A 27161-nucleotide genomic window follows, 5' to 3' on the forward strand; every position below is an offset into this window, starting at 1 on the left:
ACATATTTAATACATGTAGACTTGTAAGTATTATGTTTGTGTAACTGAAAACACAAGCCTTTCAAAGTATACTTCTTTGGCCGTGAGCGCGGAAAGATGCCTTCGACGTGTGCGCACTATCTAGTGGACTCAAGTCACTGTTGTACGCACGGACACAAAAATTGGGCCTGAAATGACGTCACACAGACTGTGCAGACAGTCGCGGAATGCGTACAGCCGAAGTATACTTTGGGCTTAAGCTTCCATCATTCAGAATGTCTGTGTTCTCAGTGTCCTCTGGCACCGTAATCCACTAGCATCACTTGTTTTTTGTTTTTAGTGTATCACTGGACAGTAGAACAAGCAGAGGATTGGCTCATCCGCTGTGTTCAGTTACCTCAGTATGTCGATTCCTTCAGGAAGAACGACATCAGTGGCAAAGCTTTGCCCAGGTAATAAAGCTTACAGTTAGCATCTCTATTGCCTTCATCTGTACAATACGTTTTTCAGCTGACGGACCTAAATGAATTCACTGATCACTTACTGACTCACAGTGTCTGTTCCATTCACAGACTTGCAGTGAAAAATGCCACCCTGCTTCTGTCTGTGCTGAAGATACCAGACCGCACTCATGCACAGAAATTGCAGCTGAAGGCTCTGGAGACAGTGCTTTTTGGAAATCCAAGTGAGTAGCACTTTGTACTAAGACTGGGCTTATTGAATATCCACAAAACATTTGTGGTTGTATATCTAAATTGTCTCATGACTTTTGAGTTTGAAATGTTTTAATAGTCTCTGTTGGCAAGAGTTGGTAAGATCAATTCAGTTCTGTGAATCAGTTAAAAATGTCCATATGAGTTAATCAGTTCTGATTAATGGGAAAGAGTTGGTAAGTTTGATTCATTTCAATAAACTGTTCATTTAAATGAATAATTTCTGAGTTGTCGACTTCGGTACGAAGTCGGTAGTGAAATTACAAAAAAATGTAAACACCTCTGATTGCCCATTGTACTCACGCGCTCATCGGATATCATATAAATATACATCAATGACGCTCTTCACCGAGCGCTTACACAGATACACACGGGAGCATTTGAAAGCACAAGCGCTCTCTTGTGTATCTGTGTAAGAGCTCGGTGAAGAGCGTCATTGATGTATATTTGCATGTTTTTTAAAACACTTCCGTGTGCTCTCAAACGCTCCCATGCGTTGATCATTTTAACCAATCACAGACATATCTGATGAGCATGTGAACACAATGGCCAATCAGAGGTGTTTACAATTCCGCTCAACAGCACACAAAGCGTCACAATTTTTAAATTTCAGTACCGACTTGGAACCAAAGTCAGTACTTTTTGACAACTCTAGTTTGCAACATCACTCAATAAAGAAATATTCATAGTAGAATCATTACTGTCTCTGGACAATATTGTTCATAGATGTTCCGTGCTATATTTTGTATTTTAGCGTGACTGAAGGGTGTATTCAGTAGACCAATTCTACTAATTTGTTGGAACTGTTTTCTTCATTCTTCTCCCTTTTTTAGAAGTTTTAGAAAACTACTAGCATTGACATGTTCTGCAAGGAAAAACAAGTTTTTCTGAATTGCTGATTTCTGGATGAAGTCCAAATTGCAGTTTTCTTTGCTCATTATGTGCTGAAATCAAAGAAAGGTTTATTCTGTTTTCTTTTCTCGTGAGCAATTATATTCTCCGTCTGAAAATAGCCAGACTTATTGTATAACAAAAGCCAGACAGAAGAGGCATGTTCATTTAATGTCGGCCATTACAGCGTGATACTCGAGTGAAACTCTGGTGAAACAGAAAAGAGAGGGATGTTGTCAATAAATAGGTGAGAGAGTAATGGTCGAGGGCATTCCATCATATGATTCATAGTTCATGTGACTGTCTCTACCTAGAATATCAGCCAGAGTTAAAGGTATCAAAGATGTTGGCAAGAAAAGTACTTTACACAGCACATTAGACACAGCACCGTCATAATCCCAAAGGCTGTCAAAGACTGCATGATTTGTTGCAGGAATTTCAGCTCACACAATGTCTTCATGCACTGATGCACTGTTGGTATATGGCTCATGGTGAAACATGATAAAGCACAAGGCTACAAGATCCATAGTCCTTCTCAGTGCTCTAACAAAGAAGGACATCAGGGATTACTTTTGTGTGGCCTACAGTTTAAAATGCCTGTGCTTTTTTCTTTATGCGGGCATGTATTTAAACTATAGGTTAATTCTTGCTGATTAAACAAGATTTTTGTAGGGTGTTGTTGGTGGCTACCAATATGTTTCTATGCAGTTCCTTTTCTGAGTAGTTTTTAGCTTGTTGCTATTAGGGCTACACGATATATCGTTTTAGCATTGATATCGTCAATATTGTCAAATATAGGGTTCGTAGTTGATCCGTATGGACCAAGCAAAGTTTAACCATCATAGAGCAAACTTTTATTATTTGCATATATATTAGGTCCTGTCAGTTTAAACATTCAAGCGATTTTAAACCATTTAAGTGCAAGAATATGCGAAAGAGAGCTAAATTCGTAACTCTTTTCTGTGCGCATACAGAGCTGCGCAGACATCGTCTTTTTGTGCTTGAACGGACACACACGCAAAATTATGTCAAAATCTTGGTGAGTCTTGGCGAGGATCCTAGTAAGCACAGTTGCTTATGGCTTATGTGAATGTAAACAAATGAGAGAAAAAACAGATGAGGATCATTATATTGGATCAGTGCATTCGGTCTTAAGGTGACAGCAGCCTAATATTCCTGCTGCTGTCTGTGTCATTAAAGTTTATTAAACGACAACATACAAAGACAAAATCACATTTGCATCTTTAACAAAGATTAATTATATTTATACAGTGAAGACTATGAAGTGTTATTTTACATTTGATTATTCAATTTCTGTACTTGAATACTGTAAGACTTACCTGAAAAACAGAAAGCACTGTTTATGTCATTTGTATCTTTGTTCTATTGTCTATTTATGTATGCTTGTAATTAGTTTATTATCTTTTATGCAGATTTACTCCCCTACAAAATCACCCCAATCATTCTAGAATCAATCAAGTCATCTGGTGGAAAAAATAAAATAAATCATAAAAAATAAGATTAAAATAAATAAACAAAAATTAGATTTCAATAAATGATTATTAAAATAAGTAAATAAATAAACAAATAAATAAACAAGTATTAAAATAAATAAAACAACAGAGTAAAATTTAGATTAAAATAAATAAACAAAAATTTGATTTAAATAAATATTTATTAAAATAAGCAAATGAACAAACAAATAAAAATGGATTAAAATAGTAAAATAAATAAATACAATTTTGATTAAAATAATTAAGTAAATAAATAATGAAATTAAAAATAAATATAGATGAGTAGAAGAGTACCATTTAATTGTAATAACATTGTAACTTAATGGAAAATATATATATTTTCCAAAAATTATTTAGACCTATTTATAATATAACATTTTCACAGTATAAAGTGGGTCTTTATTCAAGAAACTATATAAATACCTTTTCAATTTTAGAATGGGGGTCCCTCACCCATTCTCCCTCCATTTGGAGATTCAAACCCCTTGCTAGAAAAACCTAGATTGCTGGGTGATAGACTCTCTGTTTGAAATATTTGTTTTGGAAAGACTTTTTTTTAGAGCCAATGTTATTGGTTAAAAATATTTGTACAAAATTTGTTGGAGCCTTGATGTTATTTTAAAGTCATATTAATTGAAGGTACTTGGTGTAATCACTGTGTATATATAGACCAGTGCGTCTGTGAATTGTCTGGTCTGTCGTCTGATTGGTTGATCCCCCCCCTGGTTCCATATTCCGTCTGGAGTTTCTTAATAATCTCAGCTATGGCAGTTATTTGCCTCTCCGGTCGCTGTTTATACTGTCCGCAGTAGAAGGTTCTTCACTGTTCTAGACAATCTATAGAGTCTTATGGTGTTGCATTACTAATGGAAAATATGTGTCTATGTACAGTTTTCAGCCACAGCACTTACACAGGAAGAAATGAGAACGCTGTGCTTTCCAGTGTCCTTAGACTTGGTCAAAGATTATGTGTGAAAACAAAACACTCCTTTATATACACTCAAAGAGCTCTTTTATCCAAACACTAGTGCAATTATTGAAAAGGAAATCCAGATGGAAGTTTATGTGCAAGCCTCAGTAAATCCACATCAGATTTAACCTGATCCCAAATCAAGCTGGTTAAGATGGGGGCGCGTCAAGGTTGAGGGATTCAACACCATCCCTTCACAAATATTTTGGCACCTCTTGATGTGCCGTCACCTGCCATGTTCCTGAGCAGGATGTGAGCAGCGAAATCGTAGATGGAAATAGCACTCACTAATCCAGTTATGCAGATCCTCCCGTTACGCAGCTGATGCCGCCACCTTTGTGGGAAACACCGCTCTGGACTCACTTACTGTTATCATTGCTGCCATCCAATGCAAAACAGATTAAGGCTACATTCATCCGGATACATTTGAAAAACAGCATTTCGCTTCAAATCTCTGTCCACACTAGTGTTTTCAATTGTTTTATAAAGGTTGCTCGTCCACACTGAAATGCTGGAAAATGCTTAAATCATTTTTACTGCACATGCATAAAATGTAATAAAAGTCATCTTTGCTGGGATGTAATATGAAGACTGTACAAAGTAACATTTGTATAACAGTATAACCATAGATATCTATGAGTACAATATGCGTCACATGAATAAACATTTTCTCGGTCCACACTACAACGCAAAAACTGTATTTTTAATATATCCATTTGAAAGAGTGTTTTCACTGGACAAATACACTATCTGTCCACTACTAACAAAAAAATGTGCTTTCAAATGTATCCGGATAAAAGTAGACGTTGCAAAAGACAGATGTGACTGAGAACTAATGATGTGTATTCATACATCTGCATGGTTAGATCCAAACTGGGAGCTTTTTTTATCACTTCTGGGACTTTTTCTAAGTAGATTACTACTTGTTTATATTACTGTACTACTTCTTGCTAAAAGCGGTGATTTGATGTATTACTCCTGCCAAAAAAGCCTTGGCTCTTTTTCATTTACCTTCCTCATACTCTTGGGCTTGTGATTTTGTTAGTTTATAGAAAGTCAAGTCAGTCCACATTGCGCGTCCTGGTGAAATCAATCTGTTTTAAAAAATAATATTCCAGTTTTATTTGTTATATTTAACCACAATATATATTCATTAACATGATGAAAGCATCTTCAACCCATCAGTCAAGTACTTTAACTGTTTTATTTCAGTCTGAAAAACAACATTGGAAATGGTTGTTAAGAGAAGATTGCAGACATAACCATTGGAAAGAAAACATTAATTTGCTTTTGCCATGTCGGGGTCAGCTGGAGTGACAGATGGAATGTGTGTTGAAAAAGAGTCATAATTCTCACATGACATCACTGTATTTAGAGTATGTGATACGCTAGTTTATATTACAGCACTATGTACATTCATTCACTACCGTTCATAAGTTTCATAAAATACTGAAATTTTACAAATGTGACGCTTTGAGCGCTGTTGAGCGGAATCGTAAACACCTTCTGATTGCCCATTGTACTGACTCGCTCATCGGATATGTCTGTGATTGGCTGCAATGATCAGCGCTTCAAAAATATGTTGTAAATACACATCAATGACGCTCTTCACAGTGCGCTTACACAGATACACACGGGAGCGTTTGAAACCAGGCGTCTATCAGCGAACTGGTCTGCTGATAGACGCCTGTTTGTGCTTCTTAACGCTCCCACTCCCGTTTTTTAAAACACTTTCAAACACTTCCGTTCGTTGATCATTGTACACATTGATGAACACCATGGCCAATCAGAAGTGTTTACTATTCTGCTCAACAGCGTCCTCAACTCAACGTCAACTCTATTGGGGTCAGTAAGATAGATCAAATAAGTGCAGCCTTGATGAGCATAAGAGACTTCTTTCAAAAACATAAAAAAATATTACCAACTCCAAACTTTTAAACGGTAGTGTACGTGCCAAAGGCACAGATTATAGAAATACATTTTAACCTAATATAATCCATCGATATATAATACATCGTAATTTTGGGGTGAACTCTGCCTTTTATTGTTACTCAAGTGTTGTTTTTTGTTCTTTTTGGCAGAGGGAGACAGTCACTTGAAGGACTTGATGCTGGTGGTGTCTATCGTGATTGGAGTGGGTGGCTGCTGGTTCGCCTACATACAGAACCGAAATTCTAGGGACCACGTGGGCAAGATGATAAAGGACCTAGAAGGCCTTCAGAGAGCTGAGCAGAGCCTCCTGGACCTGCAGCAGAAGTAAGCACTCAGTTCGTATAAATGAACAGAAAACACACTTACAGTAAATAGCAGCTAGCAGGCTGGAAAGGCTTTAAAGTGGAAATGTGATGCTTATATTTCTTGATGCACAGTTGAAAAGAATTTGTGAAGCAGGACTACTTTTCTAGGTGGAGGAACGTCTGGTTGCAAGTTAGCAATGCAATTCCTGTTGTTGGAGTTTGAAGAACTCAGCTGCATTGTGAACAGTTTTTCATGGATAGTTACATCACACCCCAAGCAAAGGAAAAAACCCAAAGTTCACTTTTTAGCTGGTCATGAAATATATTTAAAGAAAGTAAGTTAGAACAAACAGGATTGTTAAGCGATTCAGCTCTAGTCTCATCATGCTAACTCATGCTTAGTTAGCATGGGTATACTTTCCAAAAAGATAACGATTTTTTTCAAGATAAAGTCTGTTTGCTGTTGTTACTGTTAACAAATTTCTCATCCATTTATACACACTGAAGGATGAATATGAATTATGGCCTGGGGTAATTGACAGCATGCCACACATCAGGTTGGAAATAACCTGGAAAATACATTTATTACTCATTCAAAGTGCAGTTTAGTCTGGTTATTCAATTTGGATCAGTTATACTTATTAGTATATTCAAACTTTTATTTTTATTTGAAATGCTAGACAGTTCCAGACACTGGAAAGATACTGGATAGAGGATTTGAGAATGTGACATATCTTTCATCAGGTTTAGCTTACAGCACAGGAGGCTACGTCACTTTTATAATAGCATGATTCATCAGAGAATTATATTCCATTAGTAAGCAGCAGCCTTCCGTTAGGCTAATTAGCACTAATGCATATTACTTAATACTTTATCCACATTATTCCTACGCCCCTTGACGCTTTGCGTGAATTATGGGTGTAACTTCCGTTAAGCTGTAAACAATCAGTGAAAGACTAGCCATATGGATGCAATAATATATATATATATTTTTAAACTGTGTACAATGACATTACATTATTCTACTCACCCTTCAACCATTGAACATTAAAAGGACATTTAAACGTGTAAAAGCATCAACAAGGTACTTTCAACAGACCATGAATAACCCCAAAAGCGTGAATCTTTCCACAGCAAAATCGGACGATTAAATATCACTGTGGTAATCTGTATTATGTAACATAAATTGCCTTAATAAAAATGATTTTTTTTTATTTACTTCAGCATTGCGTGATACTATTTCAAAGTGATTTCAGTCATTTTGACAGATAATAAATTGGAATTAGCCGTGAAAACAAACCTAGAAAAGAGACGTGAGGATTTGGGGAGAAAAAAAGAGAGATTCTTTGTGCATTCCAGTGAATTATTAATGGCATATTGTAAATTAAATGGGAGACCAGACCACAAATGTGCAGCATATGTCGACCTTTTCGTACTATTACGGCGGAATGCAAAAGGAAACAAAGAAAAAAATCATGAGGAAAATAGCTCTTGCCATAGATATTCTTGTTATAACATGTCACGTTTAAATACCAAGTGTTACATTGTTCTCATGTTATTCTTAAAACATGAAAGAAAACTGATAGCTCATTGAGTCAAACTGGCGGATAAGCTTTATTTGTAGGGCAACCTCTTGATTTCAAATGATTCGTTTCAGTCTTTTTGAATGGAAGTTCCCCAAACCGGAAGTGCCACCCATAATTCAAAACGCAGTAAGCATGTCAGGAATAAGGTGGATACTTCAAAATTTTAGTTTACTTTATCACACAGCTCTCTGTAATATTTGATTCTGATTTGTATTTCACAGAATAATTCTGTCAGACATTTTTGTATGACCAAAAATGGTATATATGGGCGCTATCCATGGAAACTAATCGTAATTAGATAAATAATACTTGAAGAAAAGTTCATGCTTTATTGAAATACTAACGTTAACATACAGAAGACATGCTTATCACATCTAAAGTGTCCTGAAATGAATGTAAAATGCAACAATGTCAGTCAGATCTACACTAATTTGCTATTTAAAGACAAAAAGAGTAATTTGTCTGTCTGTTTGGAAATGTTTTCATTTCCTACTATCTTGGTTCAGGTCAAAAGACTCTTGCAGGGTGATGTAAGCATCGTTTAAAATTCCTTAAATGGCAAGAGGACGGGCAGTGCTGAATCCTGCTTGGAGTGTTTCAGACAATCGCACTATCATGCTGTATGCTCAGTTCAGCTGGCGCCCGCTGCGCTGAGGCAGAACAGAGAACGTGTCTCTGTCTTTTTTCAGAGGTCAGAGGTCTTGGAGAAGATCTTGATTCAAACATCCTTTCTTTACGGTGCATTAATTTAAAGCAGTGGCCTTATAAGGAGAGAGATGCAGTTTGGTGATCTATATTAGTTTACTCAAGCAAAAAGCTGTAGCGGAGGAATGTTTGTTGAGTGTAATGTGATTAAGTCACTGTGCAAGTATGGCCGGTGTAACAGCAGCCATGGATCTGAGTGTGTGGCATTTCTGTCATGTCCTTCACTCTAAATCCCGTTTGGAACAGAGATCAGGACACCTCGTTTCCACTTTGATCCTCCCTACGTCTGTCCTTGTGTGATGCAACTGGAGTTTCTGTCTGTCTGTATCTTTCTGTCTGTCTGTCTAACATTCTTTCTATCTATCTGTCTGTCTGTCTATGTCTGTATGTTTGTTTATATCTATCTGTCTATGTCTGTATTAGGGATGTCCCGATACCACTTTTTCACTTCCGATACGATTCCGATGCCGCAGCTTAATAATAAAATAATATAATAAAATATATGGAAGCACTTTGCTCAGTTAGCCACATAAAAACATCTCACTCAAATGGAGAACAAATACTTCTCCAGTATATAGTCCACAACAACAGTTGATAATGAAAGACTGCCACCCTTTATTCAAATGACCTTGAGATATGTTTGGTAATTGTACCTGAATGAATTTAAAATCAAATATAGATCAATATATTTGTTTCCTTCAAATTTTAATTAACTTTAAAGTTATTCTCATCTGAATTATAAATAATTTATTTCTGTATAAAATAATACTACCATTAAAAACACATTTGATTTTCTTTTTTAATCAATGTAGAATGTGTAACTTCAAAATAAACAGATTAGTGCTCTGTTTTAGGACAAGAAATGAAAACCAATGCAATATGATGAATGTCCAAAAGATGAGATCATTTTTGCTTTTAAACAGCGTGTGTGTGTGTGTGTGTGTGTGTGTGTGTGTGATTTTGGTTGGGTGACAGTTGTAGGTTACAGTTTGACAAGAGTTTACCGTTTGACAAAAGCACAGTGTTGTGTTTTACACAAATATAAGTAGGCTAAACACTTTTTGCAGTTTTAATGATGTCATGTATGAACAAAATGACGGAGTATGTTTTTATGTTTCCACTGTTCGATCGCACCCGTGCCTCTCTCTCTCTCTCTCTCTCTCTCTCTCTCTCTGACACACACACACATTGCAATCTTGACATCGCAGCCTGTTCATTTTGCTGCGTTCACACCAAACGCGAATAGAGCGTCAAATTCGCATCTATCACGTCTAGTTCGATGCTTGAACAGTTTGAATCCATTCGCGCGTCCTAAGCGAATAGGACGCGCCACGCGTGTATAATGATAAAGCGAGCGTTTGAAGCGAAATAGATGCGCGTTCAGAGCTAAGGCGGGGCTACAGATTAGGTGTCCCTAAAGAACCCGCGTATGTCTATGCGCGTATCTAACAGTAGTTCCGCATTACATTAATTAATGTGCACGCGAGTTTTATACCGTGTATTCTCCGTGTAAATCCATGCACCGAACCGTGACGCATGTACCGAACGTACGTTCAACACGAATACATGTACCGTTCCACCCATAGGTATCGGATCATATTTTTTTCTCCCCTCCGATATCCGATCTAGCGTTCTGGGCCAGTATCGGCATGATACCGATGACGTGGATCGGGACATCCCTAGTCTGTATGTTTGTTTATATCTATCTGTTTGTCTGTCTGTATGTTTGTCTATCTGTCTTTCTGTCTAACGTTCTGTCTATCTGTGTGTATATCTGCATGTTTGTTTATATTTATCTCTGTCTGTCTATGTATGTTTGTCTAAATATATCTATCTATGTATGTTTGTCTATATTTATCTCTGTCTATGTATGTTTGTCGATCTATGTATGTTTGTCTATATCTGTCGGTCTAACATTCTGTCTGTCTGTATGTTTGTCTATATTCATTTGTCTGTCTCTCTATCTAACATTATATCTATCTGTCTGTTTCTCTATATTTATCTATCTGTCTATGTATGTTTGTCTACATATTTCGATCTAACGTTCTATCTATCTGTCTATTATGTCTATATCTATTTGTCTATCTATTTCTATGTCTGTATGTTTGTCTATATCTATCTGTCTGTGTCTGTCTGTTTGTCTGTCTGTCTGTCTGTCTGTCTAACGTTCTGTCTGTCTGTGTCTGTATGTTTGTCTATATCTGTCTGTCTAACGTTCTCTCTCTTTCTGTGTCGATGTCTGTATGTTTGTCTATATATATCTGTTTGTCTGTTAAGTTTTTGTTATTTATGAACTTTTTTATTTGTTCTCTGCTGTTCATTTCCTTCCTTTTCATTTATCTTCTGCTTCCCTTCCCAGTTATGAGTGAGTAACATTCTGCCTTGGCCACTGTCGTATCATTGACAGTTTGATTTATAGCTTACTTCCTGTTTGAACATGGACTACGTCAGCATGAGAGAAGGCTGCCACGTGCTTCAGCCGAAAGCCTAGGAAAGATCACATTGTGTGATATCACGGTTGCACTTTATTTAACATTACGTGTACTAACATGTACTTACAGTGTACTTATCTAAGAAAGTACTGGTAATATAAGGTAACTACATGGGTTAAGGTAAGGTTTAGGGGTAGGTTCAGGGTTAGTACCTTGTTATAGCCCAGTTATAATAATAATAATAATAATAAGTACATACTATGTACATGGGGAACAGGACTGTGAAAGAATGTGCTACCAATTTACCAATACCAAGCAAAACTGATTTTAATTATTTTAAATGGAATCGAAGACCTTTTGTCACCATGGAACCACATTAGCCACATGAAATCAACTAAATTTAGCCATCCTCCATGACCCAGAATCTTTAAACGGTCTTCCCCTATATAGCTGGGAGGATGCATTTCCCTTTAAATTTGTAAGGAGTTTTTACCACAGAATTACCACATCGAACAGGCCACATCTTGTTCAACTGTCTTTTAATGAGGAGGAAGAGGTGTGGTAGAGTCTTGCAGATCCAGTTCCCTTTTCATGTTGACTCAATTCTCCAGAGCTCCACCTGCTGGTGACTGAGGGGATATTATAGATATTTATGAACTGTTTGTTAAAGGGGTGGTTGATTATGATTTCACTTTTCTAATCTTAGTTAGTGTGTAATGTTGCTGTTTGAGTATAAACAACATCTGCAAAGTTACAACGCTCAAAGTTCAAAGCAAAGGGAGATCTTTTCTTTTAAAGAAAATACTTTTTAAGGACTACAACAAACGGCTGGTAGGGACTACACAAGCTACCTCTCGGGTTAGTGACATCACCAACCTTAGAATTTACATAAACCCCGCCCCCGGAACAGGATTTATAGATTATCATGACAGGATATGCTAATCAATGACTAGAAGATAACTACACATCATCTACATAAATTCATCAACTAACCATTCAGAAATGTCCTGTTGTATTCTACATGTTGTCACTTCTTCTTGAGTCTCTCCATCATTGTCCGACTCCAGTTTGAACATGAAAGGCTAAAAGTTTTTGCAATTTTCAGTGCATGTCTGTGTGAGTGCTCTTGTAGCTCCTCCCACTGTGCCGGGAGCAGCAGCTCATTTGCATTTAAAGGGACACACACAAAGTGTTTTTGCTCACCCTCAAAAGGTGACAATTTGAATATGCTGTATAAAAATATCTATGGGGTATTTTGAGCTAAAACTTCACATACACTCTCTGGGGACATCAGAGACTTATTTTACATCTTGTGAAAAGGGCATTATACCACCCCTTTAACTTAAGTAACGAGTCAACAGTGGTGCAGCTTGAGATTGATAATGTGTTTGTGTTCAGGCTGCAGATCGCACAGGAAGAGCACCACTCAGTGGAGGTGGAGAAGGTCAACCTGGAGCGGCAGATGAAAAGGGAGATTGACGAAGCCAAGCAGGAGGCGCAGAGACTGCGAGAACTACGTGAGGGAACTGAGAACGAGTTGAGCAGACAGACATATGCAGAGCAGGAGCTGGTACAGGTATGAGACGTTTTTTTTTTTTTTTTTTACTCTTATCAAAACTATATACAGTATATCTATTTATATACAGTATATATATATGTTTATAAATGACAATTCATTTAAACAAATAGCATTTATAAAAGTAAAATAAATAAAATAGATTTATAAGATAAAACATAAAATAAAATGGTAAAATTAGCTATTATTAGAATGCAAAATATTGCAGAAAGTCAAAATTGTAAAGTTATCATTTATAAGTGTAGTTCCTCCCCTGAATGTATTTCATTTTGTTTTTTTCCTTTTTTCTATCAATCTTCCAAACCCTAGTAAAATAATGGCATGTTTATGCCTCTTTTCATCATTCGCTCATCAGCAATGTTTGGAAACCCTTGCAGTCTCCCTCAAATTCACCTTACAGATGTCCCATCACCATGGGAACTGCTGAAGAGGTTTCCCCTCATCAAAACACTGAAATGCAGCCAATATTCATGAGCGTGTGTGTTTGTTTTAGGTGCGAATGGCTCTAAAGAAGGCCGAGAGGGAGCTGGAGTTGAGGAGCGGCTGGTCTCCTCCTGAAGCTCTGCAGAAGTGGCTGCAGCTCACACACGAAGTGGAGGTGCAGTACTACAACATTAAGAAACAGAATGCGGAAAAACAGCTCATAGTGGCTAAAGAAGGGGTAAGATGGTCACATACTCACAAAATGACAAGCTTTAACTGAATATTAAATCTGTTTTGCTTGTTCAGCTAGCTTAGCATCCAGGTATTGCTTGTTAACTATGAAGTTGTGACCACCATAACAGGCAGAAAAGATCAAGAAGAAGAGAGGAACTCTCTTTGGGACGTTCCACTTGGCCCACAGCCCTTCACTGGATGATGTTGATCACAAAATCCTGTCAGCCAGGTGAGTCGCCATTTTGAGGAAGCTCTTGCCATTTTTGTATGCAATGTACAAGGTGAAATAAAGAGGCATTTTAACCTAAGCAGTGACATTATAGAATGATTTTGGACCTTTCGGTGAATAGTTCTTAAAAGAACCACTGTTTTCTTCACACAGAACACGTTATTTTGTGGTAAGTAGAATGGAGGGCTGGGGGGGTACACAAGGTCTAGAGCAGGGCTATTCAATTAGCGTCCCGCAGGTCAAATCTGGCCTGCCAATCATCTTCATCCGGCCTGAGGGCACACGGAGTATGCACAGGTCGTACTTGCGCCTTGAATTGTTTTTGCACTAATTCGTTTGTCCACAAGAGGGCAACATTGGTTCGGGCGGGCAGATGTAGCACAGTTGAAAAAGAAAATGAAGAGACGGAACAACAACAACAAGCTACCAAAGACCACAACAACAGACGCCCATGTTGACAAGCGCTTGTGTGAGAGGGTTAAGAGATAGCTGCAACTTTAGTTTAAAAGAGTACGAAGACATTGTCATCTATCATAACTTCTGGAGAGAAATGGCGCAGACACTGGACAAAGATGAAACGTTCTGCTGCTCATGTGTCGTCTCACGTGTACTCTGGGCTTAATGCAAGTTCAGAGCAGGTGCGTATTAAACAGCGCTGCGACATCCAGTGAGAAGCATTTAAATTCGACACACACATCTTTGTCACAAAACACAAATCACTCGATTTAAACTCGATTACAGCCTCTACATTCCCGACAAGACTGACAAGGAAAACAGGAGAAAAATTTGTCATGAATGAACAAGTTAGAACGCTTTTAAAATCATCATCCTTACAAACATTTGACATGTCTGTAATACTGTAGTAACACTGTGTAACAGTACACCATGGTGGTGTACAATAGTAACCATAGTGTTTTGGCAGAAATGTGGTATATTCATATTGAATACTGTTATTAAAGGGATAGTTCACCCAAAAATGAAAATTAGCCCATGATTTACTCGCCCTCAAGTCGTCCTGGGTGTATATGAGTTATATAAAAAAATGTCCTGGCTCTTCCTAGCTTTATAATGGCAGTGAATTTCTGTTTCTGTTTTGAAGTCCATAAAAGTGCATCCATCCATCATAAAAGTGCTCCACACGGCTCCTGTGGGTTAATAAAGTGATGTGTTTGTGTAAGAATAATATCCATATTTAAAACTTTATAAAATAACTAGCTTCCGGCCAAACGAACATATGGATTCCACTTAAGTGTAAAGCGCAACTTATGCGAGTAATGCGACGTACTGCTGATATTTACGCTATGCCGTGATGCACTACGCTACTTCCGACATCACAAGTTGCGTAAGTTGCGCTTTAGGCGTAAGTAGACTCACGTTTGGCCGTTAAATATGAATATTTTTCTTGCACAAACTCATAACTTCGCTTCATAAGGCCTTTATTAACCCCCCGGAGCTGTATGGAGCACTTTTATGATGGATAGATGCACTTTTATGGACTTCAAAACAGAAACAGCAATTCACTGCCATTATAAAGCTTGGAGGAGCCAGAACATTTTTTTATGTAACTCCGACTGTATTCGTCTGAAAGAAGAATGTCATATACACCTAGACTTGAGGGTGAGTAAATCATGAGTTAAATTTCATTTTTGGGTGACCTATCCCTTTAATATAGTCATGTATATTGTATTTAATTTATTAGAGGAGTAAGGGTATAAAATACATTTTGTTTAAACTATTGAAGTTTCTTTGAGTGTTGGTATAGTGGTTACCAACTTAGTCAGATGCACTGTCAGAATATGTTAATTTAACCCAATAAAACATAGATGAAATGAAATGTAAGTGCAATGGTTAAACACGTCCATCTAGTGCAAGTTTACATAGAAAAACAATGGAAAAGAAGTGCAGTGAATTTTTAAAAAAATGTGTTTTTTGTGAATGGCCCCTTAGTGTGATTAACTTTTTAATAATCTGAAGAACCTTTTTCAACTATGAAGACTATTTCTTTTGTCCAATGGAAAGGTTCAATGGATATTTGAAGGTTTTTCATGGAACCATAAATGCCAATAAAGAACCTTTTTATTTGATTTATTTTAAAGAGTATAAAGCAACGAAACTAAGTCTCACCTCTCTTTCGCTCTCACTTCTGCAGACAGGCTCTGGGAGAAGTGACCACTGCTCTGAGAGAAAAGCTCCATCGGTGGCAGCAAATTGAGATTCTGACCGGCTATAATATTGTCAATAACCCTGGCATGTCGTCTCTGGCCTCTGCCCTCAACCTGGACCCTGCTTTCCTGGGCATCCGCTCTGCCACACCCCAACACCTACTGCTATCCGATGACCTAGACGACATGGACGAGGACATACTTTCCCCAGGAACCCTGCAATGTGAGTTCATCAAGCACACAAGTGTGGTACAATGAGTCAAATCCGATCATATTCATCTGTGTCCAAATTTAAAGCTTCTCAGTCGCCTATAACCTTTTTAAAATGAGTTTTCTAACCCTAATACTTGGCAATTAAGCTTTCCGTTGAGCTCTGCCTTTTGTGGTGTGATATCATTGGCTAATGTCCGCAGATGCCGCCTGGCAGATGGATCGGCGAGTGAGCGACCTTTGGCCCATGGCCGTCGAGAGCCAATCGCCGTGGAAACAATCTGGTTGGCAGCATCCCCTTTATTCTCTCAGCCAATGCTGACACAAAGCAAACACTTCTATTTCCCTTCCACTGGCCGATTAAAACTTTTAAACTTAAACTTTTAGATGGAAAGTCTCTCAAAAAAAACTTAATTCTTTATTAGACTTTTGAAATGCAGTGCTGCTGTTAATATTCCTTTTAAATGTGGATAAACTCCAGAGCATGGAGTTTCTAATTCATAATAGACCAAGCCTGGACCAAGATGGTCCAGGCTTGGTCTATTATGAATTAGAAGCCACTGATTCCATGTTTGCACTGATTTAAACTTAACAGTTTTAAGGTGGGGTCACATTTACTGTTGTTCGGCGAATTTTTGCGAAATCCTTTCATTACAATTGGAATCCACGCAATCAGAAATTGTGTTTGCGAAAGATTTCCCAGCACAGATTTCCCAACGGGTTCAGGTTGTTCACGGGAATTCTCCGTGTTGACCACCAGAAAGTTGCTTATTTTGAAAGTGACTTCTTTGTGAGCTGTGCTTCATGCATCGCTACACTGTTGACAATAGATCTTTTATTCTCGCGAAATTATGCCAAAATGTGACCACACTTTTTATATTGAAAATGATGCCACAAAGCAATGCTCTATAGGTAGCGCACAAGCTAGCTAACTCAAAGCTTTCTTTTTTATTATATATATGGGCTTTTCACACTGAAATTGTTAACCTTGGGTTATTTCTAACATTCGTTCTATGATGCTAGTAATTCACAATATGTCTTTAATTAACACAGCAGCTTAATGTTAGCATTGCAAAAGCTAACTTGGGGTTATTGCTTACCTCCTTTTTACAACCCCACCTTTTTGTTAAACTAAAGTTAAAAGTGACCTTAATCTAGGGTTAAAAGAAAGATGGTAACCCAGTGTTAAGCGCAGAGTGCAAAGCCTATATTTAAACTTATTAGACGGCTCTTTGGAATACTCTGATTGGACGATGGCAACATTCTGCGCATAAACATTTTGTAAATTGTCTGTTAAAGGGGTGGTTCAGGATTTTCAACATCGGACCTCATTTTCAAGTGAGCCTGTTTGTCATTCATCAGTGGAGACCGTTTTCAAAAAAATGCATCCAGTCCTTACTTTTGGATAGTTCGCTGGTGCTAGGCTAGCGCGAGTCAACGGTAGATGCGTTAGCCTGCCATTAAAAACAGTTTTACCCACTCCACAGTACATCAAAAGCAAATCAATTATAACGCCAGACTACCGATATAAATGTCTGTTGAGAGAATAATGTTAGAAATCAAACTACCCTTTCATCGCATTGCAATAGTTATACTTTGTTCCCTGTGTTTATTAGCACAGTCTACAGCAGCGGCGGAGTGATATTAAGTTACCTAGGCAACCGAGACTCCTACTAGCTAGCTAGACGTCCCGACTGTAGTGCGCTTCTTTTCTGTGTTTACTTTTCGGCGCAGTACTAACCGGAGCAAAGTAAAATTCCGCCACTGCTGAGAAACTAGTTCCTGTAAATGTAATGCGATCATTGAGATGCAAGTGTAGTTTGAATTCTAACATTATTCTCTCAACAGACATTTACATCGATAGTCTGGCGTTATATAATTTATTTGCTTTTGATGTACTGTGGAGTGGGTAAAACTGTTTTTAATGGCAGGCTAACGCATCTACCGTTGACTCGCGCTAGCCTAGCACCAGCGAACTATCCAAAAGTAAGGACTGGATGAATTTTTTTGAAAACTGTCTCCACTGATGAATGACAAACAGGCTCACTTGAAAATGAGGTCCGATGTTGAAAATCCTGAACCACCCCTTTAAACTGTATTGGCTGTCGTCGCAAGCAGACAATGGGTCTCATTCACTAACCTAGTATGCATGCAAATTTGTGCATGAAATCTGCAGATGAACATTTTCATGGATAAATCATGATTGATCAAAATCTAAAATTTATTTTACATTTATAGAAAAAAGTAGGAACAACTGAAACCACATGTGCGCAACAGATCTTGGTGGGCTTATAAATATGTTAAGATGAAATAGAAATGATTTGTGCATGTTTTATGCAAATTACTAACCTCGGTATGCAGTCGTTTATTAGAATACTAGGTTAAGAACAAATTCATGCTCATATGCACTTGTTGTGGATTAGACATATATTTTTTGTAAAAACTTCTGTGTATAAATACAAATAATCCACTCGTTATTGGTGAATGAGACCCAGCATCCTACTTGCTGTGTTAATTTAATGTCTTTCAAATCACTCCATGATCTTCTGACAAAACAATTAGACCAAACAATATTTCATATCCATTTATTCGCTAAGTAGCCGTGTAATAAGCTGGATAATGTACAGTCAGACGGTCATTATCCATCTTAAACGTTTCCATGATTCATACAACTAACCAAGAGCTGCATCTCTGCAGTATTTTGGTGTAGGCTGGAAACCGTGTATTCGTCATCGTACATTTTTTGTGGACACTGATCTTCTTTGCACTGCGGCCTTGCAATGCTTTCACGCTTTTATATGTTCACTTCCTGTGCCACGTTATCAGCTCTGTTTCCTCCCCAGCTCTGTTTTCCTTCATTAACCACAGTTAATGTGGTCAATCATCATCACGCATGCTCCTTCCAGCTGGAACTTTCAAAATGTGTTTCAGTCATGTGTTTGTAGTGTGGTCAATCTTTTGCATCAAACACTGGTGTGATGGTACCTACATGTATGTTCTCAAGTTCCCCTTCATCAATATCATAGCACAATATCTCATATTATACCAGATATCATTTAGCACTATAGCTTAGTGTTCCACATGTAATCCTGTAGTTGTCATGACGTATTGAATACTGTTTCCAGGTCCAAGCCTCCATTCCATTTCAAGTGAGAATACTATCTCAACAGCTGTTTTTGAGCACTATAGCACATCACTATAACACATAGATTATAGCACACCTTTAAAGGGATAGTTCACCCAAAAATGACAATTCTGTCATCAATTACTCACCTTCATCATTCCAAGACTTTCGTTCATCTTCGTACGAATCTTTTTGATAAAATCTGAGAGCTTTCTGTCCCTCCATTGACAGTCTATGCAACTACCACTTTGACACTTTAAAAAGTTCATAAAGAGACACGATCGTTTTATATGACGAACAGATTGAATTTAGGCTTTTCTTCACATATAAACTTCCATCAAATCACACAGCAGTTGAGGTTAACGGAAACTTAAGCATGATTTTTTGATGTGCGAGAACCAATGAGGTTCATTCTCGTGTTACACAGCACGTTTGAGCTTCAGCAAGAACCAATGAGGTTCATTCTCGTGTTACACAGCACGTTTGAGCTTCAGCAAGAACCAATGAGGTTCATTCTCGTGTTACGCAGCACGTTTGAGCTTCAGTAAGAACCAATGAGGTTCATTCTCGTGTTACACAGCACGTTTGAGCTTCAGCAAGAACCAATGAGGTTCATTCCTGTGTTACGCAGCACGTTTGAGCTTCAGTAAGAACCAATGAGGTTCATTCTCGTGTTACACAGCACGTTTGAGCTTCAGTAAGAACCAATGAGGTTCATTCTCGTGTTACACAGCACGTTTGAGCTTCAGCAAGAACCAATGAGGTTCATTCTCGTGTTACGCAGCACGTTTGAGCTTCAGTAAGAACCAATGAGGTTCATTCTCGTGTTACGCAGCACGTTTGAGCTTCAGCAAGAACCAATGAGGTTCATTCCTGTGTTACGCAGCACGTTTGAGCTTCAGCAAGAACCAATGAGGTTCATTCTCGTGTTACACAGCACGTTTGAGCTTCAGTAAGAACCAATGAGGTTCATTCTCGTGTTACACAGCACGTTTGAGCTTCAGCAAGAACCAATGAGGTTCATTCTCGTGTTACACAGCACGTTTGAGCTTCAGCAAGAACCAATGAGGTTCATTCTCGTGTTACACAGCACGTTTGAGCTTCAGCAAGAACCAATGAGGTTCATTCTCGTGTTACGCAGCACGTTTGAGCTTCAGCAAGAACCAATGAGGGCCATTCCTGTGTTACGCAGCACGTTTGAGCTTCAGCAAGAACCAATGAGGTTCATTCTCGTGTTACGCAGCACGTTTGAACTTCAGCAAGAACCAATGAGGTTCATTCCTGTGTTACGCATGTTTGAGCTTCAGCAAGAACCAATGAGGTTCATTCTCGTGTTACGCATGTTTGAGCTTCAGCAAGAACCAATGAGGTTTGTTCTCACGCGTCAAGCAGGTTCGGTTGAGCTTCTGTTTGTCCGCTGATCAATGTTTATATGTGAATAAAAGACTAAATTAATATAAAGTATAAATACGATATAAATGACGATAAGCATCAAAGGGTCAGTTGTGTAGCTGTCAATGGAGGGACAGAAATCTCTCAGATTTCATTGAAAAAGATCTTCATTTGTGTTACGAAGATGAACCAAAGTCTTATGGGTTTGGATCAAAATGAGGGCGAGTAAATTATGAAAGAATTTCCATTTTTGCATGAACTGTCCCTTTAAGCTAAGCTTTTAAGGACTCAGTGTACACTACAGTACAGTCTTTGGGCTCTCAGTGTCCCAGACTCCAATATGGGTTAGCGTTAAGATTTAACGGTTTGATTATTTCTCCCATGTACATTCAGTATCTCACAGAGACTGGATAATTTGAATGACTAACATCTGTGTGTGTGCCTCTCCTCAGCTCCCAGCCTGGCGTCCCTGCGGCCCCGTCACGGAGACCCCACGCTGAACCTGAGCTCACAGAGGTTGGTAGAGGGCAGTGAGAGTGAATCCGGGCCCCTGCGGCCCCTCGGCCGACCTTATGTGCGTCAGACTCGCAGCCACTCCATCAGTCACACAGAGTTTCTCCCTGTGCCTTCACTCTCTTCCTCTCTGTCTCATCCCTCCATCGTCTCTTCCTCGCGCTTTGCTGCGCTTCAGTACCGTTCCTCATACTTCACGTCACTGGAGGCGGTCTCAGGTCTGCCGCCAACAGGGTTCACCGGTTCATGCAGCGATCAGGGAACTGAAAGCATCGGGTACCACAAACACAGTTTGCTGTGCACACACACGGCATGTGTGTAGGGTGTCCACAACCTCCCTGTTATGAATTAATAAATACTTAACTTATTAAGAACTGAAAAAACTGACTGCTAACAAAGTCATTTTTATTTTATTTTTAAGCTTATGCATTAGTTTTAACGCTAAATAGTAATGAATGTCAATTCTATATCTAATATAATATACTGAATTATATTATGATTCCACTTTTCTTGAATCATAACTTTTTGATTTAGCTCATTTGTTTTAACTATTTAAATGTAAATGCAGTGAGAAACCAAATTAATCCAGCATGCATCTCTTTGTTATTTTAAGTCAACATGAAATCAGAATTCACTCCATTTACTTTCTTTATAAAACGTTCCTAGTGCTTGATTCATCAATGGACATCCTTCCAGTGGGGGGGGGGGGGGGGGATGTCTTCATATTTCTAAACTTAAATTTAAACTTGTTCTGCCTCTAAAACAACTTTTTAGGGGGTGACATGACATTACCTAGACCATACAGACAGGGATTTTTTATTTTATTTTTTATAAATAAATATTTATAATAATTTTAAATAAATTATAAAGAAGTACATATTTTTTGTATTATTTAAATATTTTTTTTTATAATGTAATATTTTTTTTAATAATGAAGTAATTTTAATGCTTTCATTTTTATTATACTTTAATTTTTTTTTTACATATATTTTTTTTTAGGTTCATATTGAAGATAATATAGCTTTTCTAAAACCATGCCAGTTATTAATGCAGTAATTTAATGATGGTTAATGTTACTCTAATTGTTAAGAAAATAATGTTGTGAGAATATAACAAGGGTAAACTCAGCCCGATCTGCCGGTGATTTGAGTTATCTCTGCTGCTTCCTTTACAAATTTGCGAGAACCAATCACAAACTGGCTTATCCACCTGGCGCGCTATTGGCGGGTTTAATCCAGTCCAATTCCTTTTAACCTCCCGACGATGCTCAATGGCTTCTTTTAAGCAAACAAATCGCTCGAGTGGGTGTAAATACCACTAACTTGCAAAAATCACTCGATTCCATTGCTGCTTCGGCAAACCGCTGATCAACACGTTTGGTTACACATTTCCTGTGCAAAGTACGTGACTCGGATCGTTGGTCTGATTGGTTGAAGGACCATCCAATTGCGTACAGAGTCATTTGAACTATGTCCGTTGATCATGCCTCTTGTGCAGTAGAAAATACATAGCAGACTCCCCAGACCAATGTTCAAAATTAAAAGATTGAGCTTAGTCTGGTGATAGCCAGACCAATCCCAATTCTCTGTCTTACCCCTTCCCCTTAGTTTTGCACTCTCACATGAATGTGCAAAACTAAGGGGAAGGGGGAAGACAGAGAACTGGGATTGGGCCTAAGCCATGATAGATTTGGGGGGGGGGAAGTAATTGGAACATGCAGAGATGTTTTCGTGGGTTTTCGTCTTCAGTCAAAAGTTGTGTAGGTGCTTGAAGCATTTCATGAGGGAAGTAGTATCTCACAATCCACTGCAAATTGAATTGAGGTTTGGCTGCATTCTGAATGGATACCTAATCGGGGATCCAACTGTTTCAAGTGTGATGGAAGTACACAATTAAATAGAAGTAAAAATGGATTGCGACTGCCTTTTCATGTTGACCAAGTTCAAAAATGTAAACTAGCAGACAGAAGGAAAGTAAATGGGTAGATTCTGAAATCCTCTTCTCTCATTGTACCATCATCTAGGGATCTGAACCGGTCTGAATCGGATTCCTCCCTCTCCATGTCTTTTTGCGGAGACGCCCAGCGCTGCTCCTCATCTCCCCTCTACAGTAAGCAGTCCAGATCCAATGGTGGTTCCTCCACCGACAGCCTTCTGATGCAGAAAAAGACCTTTGGCATGGAGAAATGTGCCAGTCTCGGAGAGATCCACTCGTCTAGCCTCGCCTCAGCCAACTCCATGCGCTCCCTCAACTACTTCTCCGAGCAGGACGGCCCGTCATCGTCGTCAGGAAAGGGATCCAGCCGAATCTCTCACATCACAGGCAAGAAGAACCTGTTGGACGAGGACAGTTGCTCCACCGGAGAAGACACTGAAGGTTCCAGCACGAACCGCAAGAAACACACCTTTACCAAAATCTTCAGAAGGCCAAAGAAATAACAAGAGTTTTGGGAAAATGTCAAAATATAAAAAAGGACTAAATGGTACTTTCTAATCTTGAAGAGTTTTAGTAAGAAGAACATGTCATTCATGTGGAATTTTTTTGATTTATATCGTAATTGTTTTGACCAACGGGAACAGCAACAGTTATTTGTTGGGAACAGGTATGATATAACTGTACATTTATTTATTTACTTCAACAAATAAGGGCACTAGATGGTAATGTCCATTTTTGGTGTGAGTCTCTTCTGTTTTTAAGTGTAGTTAGCGTGAGCTTGAGCTTTCACTCTCAAAACAAACACACATGAAAAGACTTTCAGCTATGCTGTTTTACATAGGATTTGCTTGGACTCCTTCCCTTTTCATGTGCAGCTCAACATAGCGTTGACAGAGGAAGAGATTTGGCCATAAATATTACCATTCACATCCCCTTACTGAAAAAAACCCAGGCCATATGACACAGTATGAGTATGTGTATTGACCGACGGATGTGAGGCTGAATATATCTTGTTACTTGCCTCAGATTTCCCCTGCTGTTACCAAAATTAGTTTTAAAATGTTCTAAACTATGTTACGTCCTCATGGAGGAGATCAGTGCCTTTCATTTTAAGCATTGCCAAATGTCATTTCATGTGAGTCAGAGATATATACTGTAGTTCTCGTCTCTGTTTCTGATGGTCAGCGTGTGACTACATGCCTTTAACTTCATTCATGCTTTTCATTCTGGTGAAGTAATAAAACAAGATATACAAAGGGAGGTTTTGCGAATTAAAAGTTGAGTTCTAACATACACCGGGGAGTTTCTTTTCTTGACACTAGAACACAAAACTTTACATTTTAAAATACATTTGTCTCTATTATTAGCTATTTCTTTGTCACTTTTGACTTATTTAAATTTTGGCAGACTTTGTAAAAAAAGAAAAGAAAAAAAAAGTGAAAGGTCAAATTATTAATTGCACTTTTTAAAATTGACAGGGACAATGTATTATCAAAAAAAAAATCTGAATTTTTTATTTTACATATTGGCACATGCACTGCCATTCAAAAGTTTGGTGTCAGTAAGATTTCTTTAAGAAATAATGTGTACCGTGTACTTTTATACACATTAAAATGATAAAAGATTTCTATTTCAAATAAATGTTCTTTTGAGCTTTATTCAAACAATCCTGAATACATCACGGCTTCCACAAAAATATTAAACAGCACAACTGTTTTTCAACAATCTTTCTTAAGCACAAAATGAGTCTATTAGAATGATTTCTGAAGATCATGTGAGACTGAAGACTGAAAATTCAGCTTTGCCATCACTGGAATAAATAAAATTTAGAATTTTCCATTTTTAATTGCAATAATATTTTACTGTATTTTTGATCAAATAAACAGCCTTGGTGAGCATGAGATTTTTTTCAATTAACTTTTAGAAATCGTACAATTTTTTTGAACTGTAGTGTACTTTGTGAACGCTTTAAAAAAATAATGAAATAGTTCTTTTTCTTAAATTAGCAGAAAATACCTTCCATAGACCACAATAATAATCAAAAGGAAAAACAATGTTTGACAGTTCTCAGAGCTGAATAGGTTTTCTAGAGTAACTTCCTCAGCATTGCATTGCGTCATGGAGCTGTTGATACATCTGTAAACGTCTTTTTGAAACCATCGCAGGAAGTAGCTATGCCATAGTTGTTTGCAGAAAACCACTGTGAAAAATACACCAACGCAGTATGCAGACCCAACACTGCAGGTTCAGTGAATATATCCTCTCAATTCTTGAATTGTTCATCCAGGGTAAGCTGAACACCAGTGCACTCTACACATTTCTTGTGTATTTAATCCTGAAGGTTTGTTTGCATCTACTGTAATGGAGCAGAACATTCAATGGCAGACATTCATGGACTCTGAGAGAAAACATCTAAATCCAGATAGCTCAATGAGTTAGTGTCCACAACAAAGTCCCAACAAGAGCAGGTTTACCACTGTTACCATGGTGCTCTGAATAAACAAACCTGTTTCAGAGCCTCCTCTGTCATAAGGAAGTATGCTTCGTTCAAGTCCTTGGTAGAACACTGAAATAAGCTGAATCTGCCCTTGGTCAACAGACCAAACAGCCTTTGCGGAGAACAAATTATGAAAACATTTTGATTTTATTTGCTGTATGTGTGGCATTTCAAAAAGTTATAAAAATGGTAATGATTTTATACATTTAAACATTCTAAAGAGGGTTTACAATGCCTCCTGTAACTACATTTTATTTTCTTGAGAACAGTTATTTTGCTGAAGATCTCTTAAAGGCATTGTCTTGACTTGATTTGACCTGGTTCATGTATATAATGTACATTTCATTGTAAAGGAAAAACAGATCATGTTACTCTGTTACATTATAAAATAAGTCTTTACACTCTTTGATGAAAAGACTAGGTGAATGGCATGAAATGTAATCCTTAAGACATCAAGTATTCAACCAGAGATACCAAATGTCTTTTCCGTTTCTCAGTCTCTGGCTTTGGCCGTAGGCCCAGTGCTATTTCAAATGAGCAACATCATCATAAATTAAACTTAATAAATGTCCTACAAGTCAGTAACATCCTTTCAGTCCAGCTGGACTGGTGAGGAAGAGTACCGTTCTCTAGACAGTGAGGGTGCAGTTCCGCCTCCCAACACAGTGTTACGCCTCGCTTATGGCCTCCCAGTTCATGGCGGTGAAGTCTTCATCAGTCAGGTTAACCGTGAAGGGTCCGTCTATTCTCTGGGGCTCCACGTGCTGCTCCTGAGAGGTCGTGTTTATGTTGTTAACACGCCAGGAGTTGAGGGGACGGATGGATTTCTTAAAGCGCTGAATGTAAGAAACACAGGTCAAAATTAACACATGCAATGTTTATTGAAAAATTTAAGTGCCCTAATATGCCATTTTAAAGGTTCCTAATTTTGTTTTGGAGGTCTCCTACAATAAGTTTACATGCATCCAAGATCAAAAAACAGTTTAATTTGCTCATTATCTACACTACAGCATCACCTCTTTTCTCTGTGTCTGAAACGTTTCAATAAAGGATTCAGTCTCTCTAAACCCCGCCTTTCCGAGAGCTACTCTGCTCTGATTGGTCAGATGACCCAGTCTGTTGTGATTGGTCAACCGCTTACAGCACGTGTCAGAAACAAAACGCCCATTGCCACATCTGAATGTCAGCTCTGGAGGTTTCCTCGGCGCTTGTATAGAAAGTGACATGAACAGCAACGATGGCGTCAGTTTTAACCATATCAATTCCCGCTTGAGTCCTCATCCTTTGGAAGTGCAAACAAAATGAATTTGCTTTCAGTGTGCAGAAAACAGTGTCTTCTCGACATGTCGACAACACGAACCAGACTCTTCCAGGCCTACGCTACAAATACAGTGTTTAAGGGCGTGTCAAAGTAGACGTCGTTTGCAGGCAGCCAATGAAGACCATTGGCTGGCATTAATGCTAATTAAACTAATTTGTTCCAGGCTTTGCTACAGTAGCTTTGTGCAGTAAGTGAGACTGGAATTACTGACAACTCGTTTCAGGCAGTTCAGAATCGATTCTTTATCGTGCACTTTGATCTTTGAAACTTTGCAGACATTTTACATTCACAAACAGCTGTATTACAAACGACACAAAAGATACATCCAAAAAAACATAATAGGGGCACTTTAAATAATATTTTAGACTTGTATTTAAATAATTTATTTACATGAATTTAAAATGTATTAATTATTCATTTAATTTAAAATAATTGTTTTTATTGTTATTTGAAATAAAAATGTATTATAACATTATAAATGTCTTTACTGTCACTTTTGATTAGTTAAATGCATCCTT

General features: G+C 38.0%; 2 protein-coding genes across 3 annotated transcripts in view; one reads left to right on the forward strand and one right to left on the reverse strand.

Annotated features, from left to right (window-relative positions):
* Positions 1-24118, forward strand: part of stim1b (stromal interaction molecule 1b) — a 39715-nt gene extending 15597 nt beyond the window's left edge. The window contains exons 5-14 of one of the 2 annotated variants that reach the window (XM_084387883.1): positions 320-431; positions 552-664; positions 6149-6323; positions 12426-12603; positions 13097-13264; positions 13389-13489; positions 15639-15874; positions 16065-16145; positions 20830-20893; positions 22914-24118. In XM_084387883.1, the coding sequence (XP_084244009.1) occupies positions 320-431; positions 552-664; positions 6149-6323; positions 12426-12603; positions 13097-13264; positions 13389-13489; positions 15639-15874; positions 16065-16145; positions 20830-20893; positions 22914-23328 (1643 nt within the window). In that variant the 3' untranslated portion in view covers positions 23329-24118. The remainder of the gene's footprint in view (positions 1-319; positions 432-551; positions 665-6148; positions 6324-12425; positions 12604-13096; positions 13265-13388; positions 13490-15638; positions 15875-16064; positions 16146-20829; positions 20894-22913) is intronic. The other variant, XM_084387884.1, reaches the window with a different exon arrangement.
* Positions 24119-24466: 348 nt separating this feature from the next.
* slc6a7 (solute carrier family 6 member 7) overlaps positions 24467-27161 on the reverse strand; it is an 18142-nt gene continuing 15447 nt past the window's right edge. The window contains exon 15 of the mRNA XM_084387885.1: positions 24467-26158. Within this exon, the coding sequence (XP_084244011.1) occupies positions 25991-26158 (168 nt within the window). The 3' untranslated portion in view covers positions 24467-25990. The remainder of the gene's footprint in view (positions 26159-27161) is intronic.

This window comes from Rutilus rutilus (genome assembly GCF_951802725.1).
Source record: "Rutilus rutilus genome assembly, chromosome: 18".
Lineage (NCBI taxonomy): Eukaryota > Metazoa > Chordata > Actinopteri > Cypriniformes > Leuciscidae > Rutilus > Rutilus rutilus.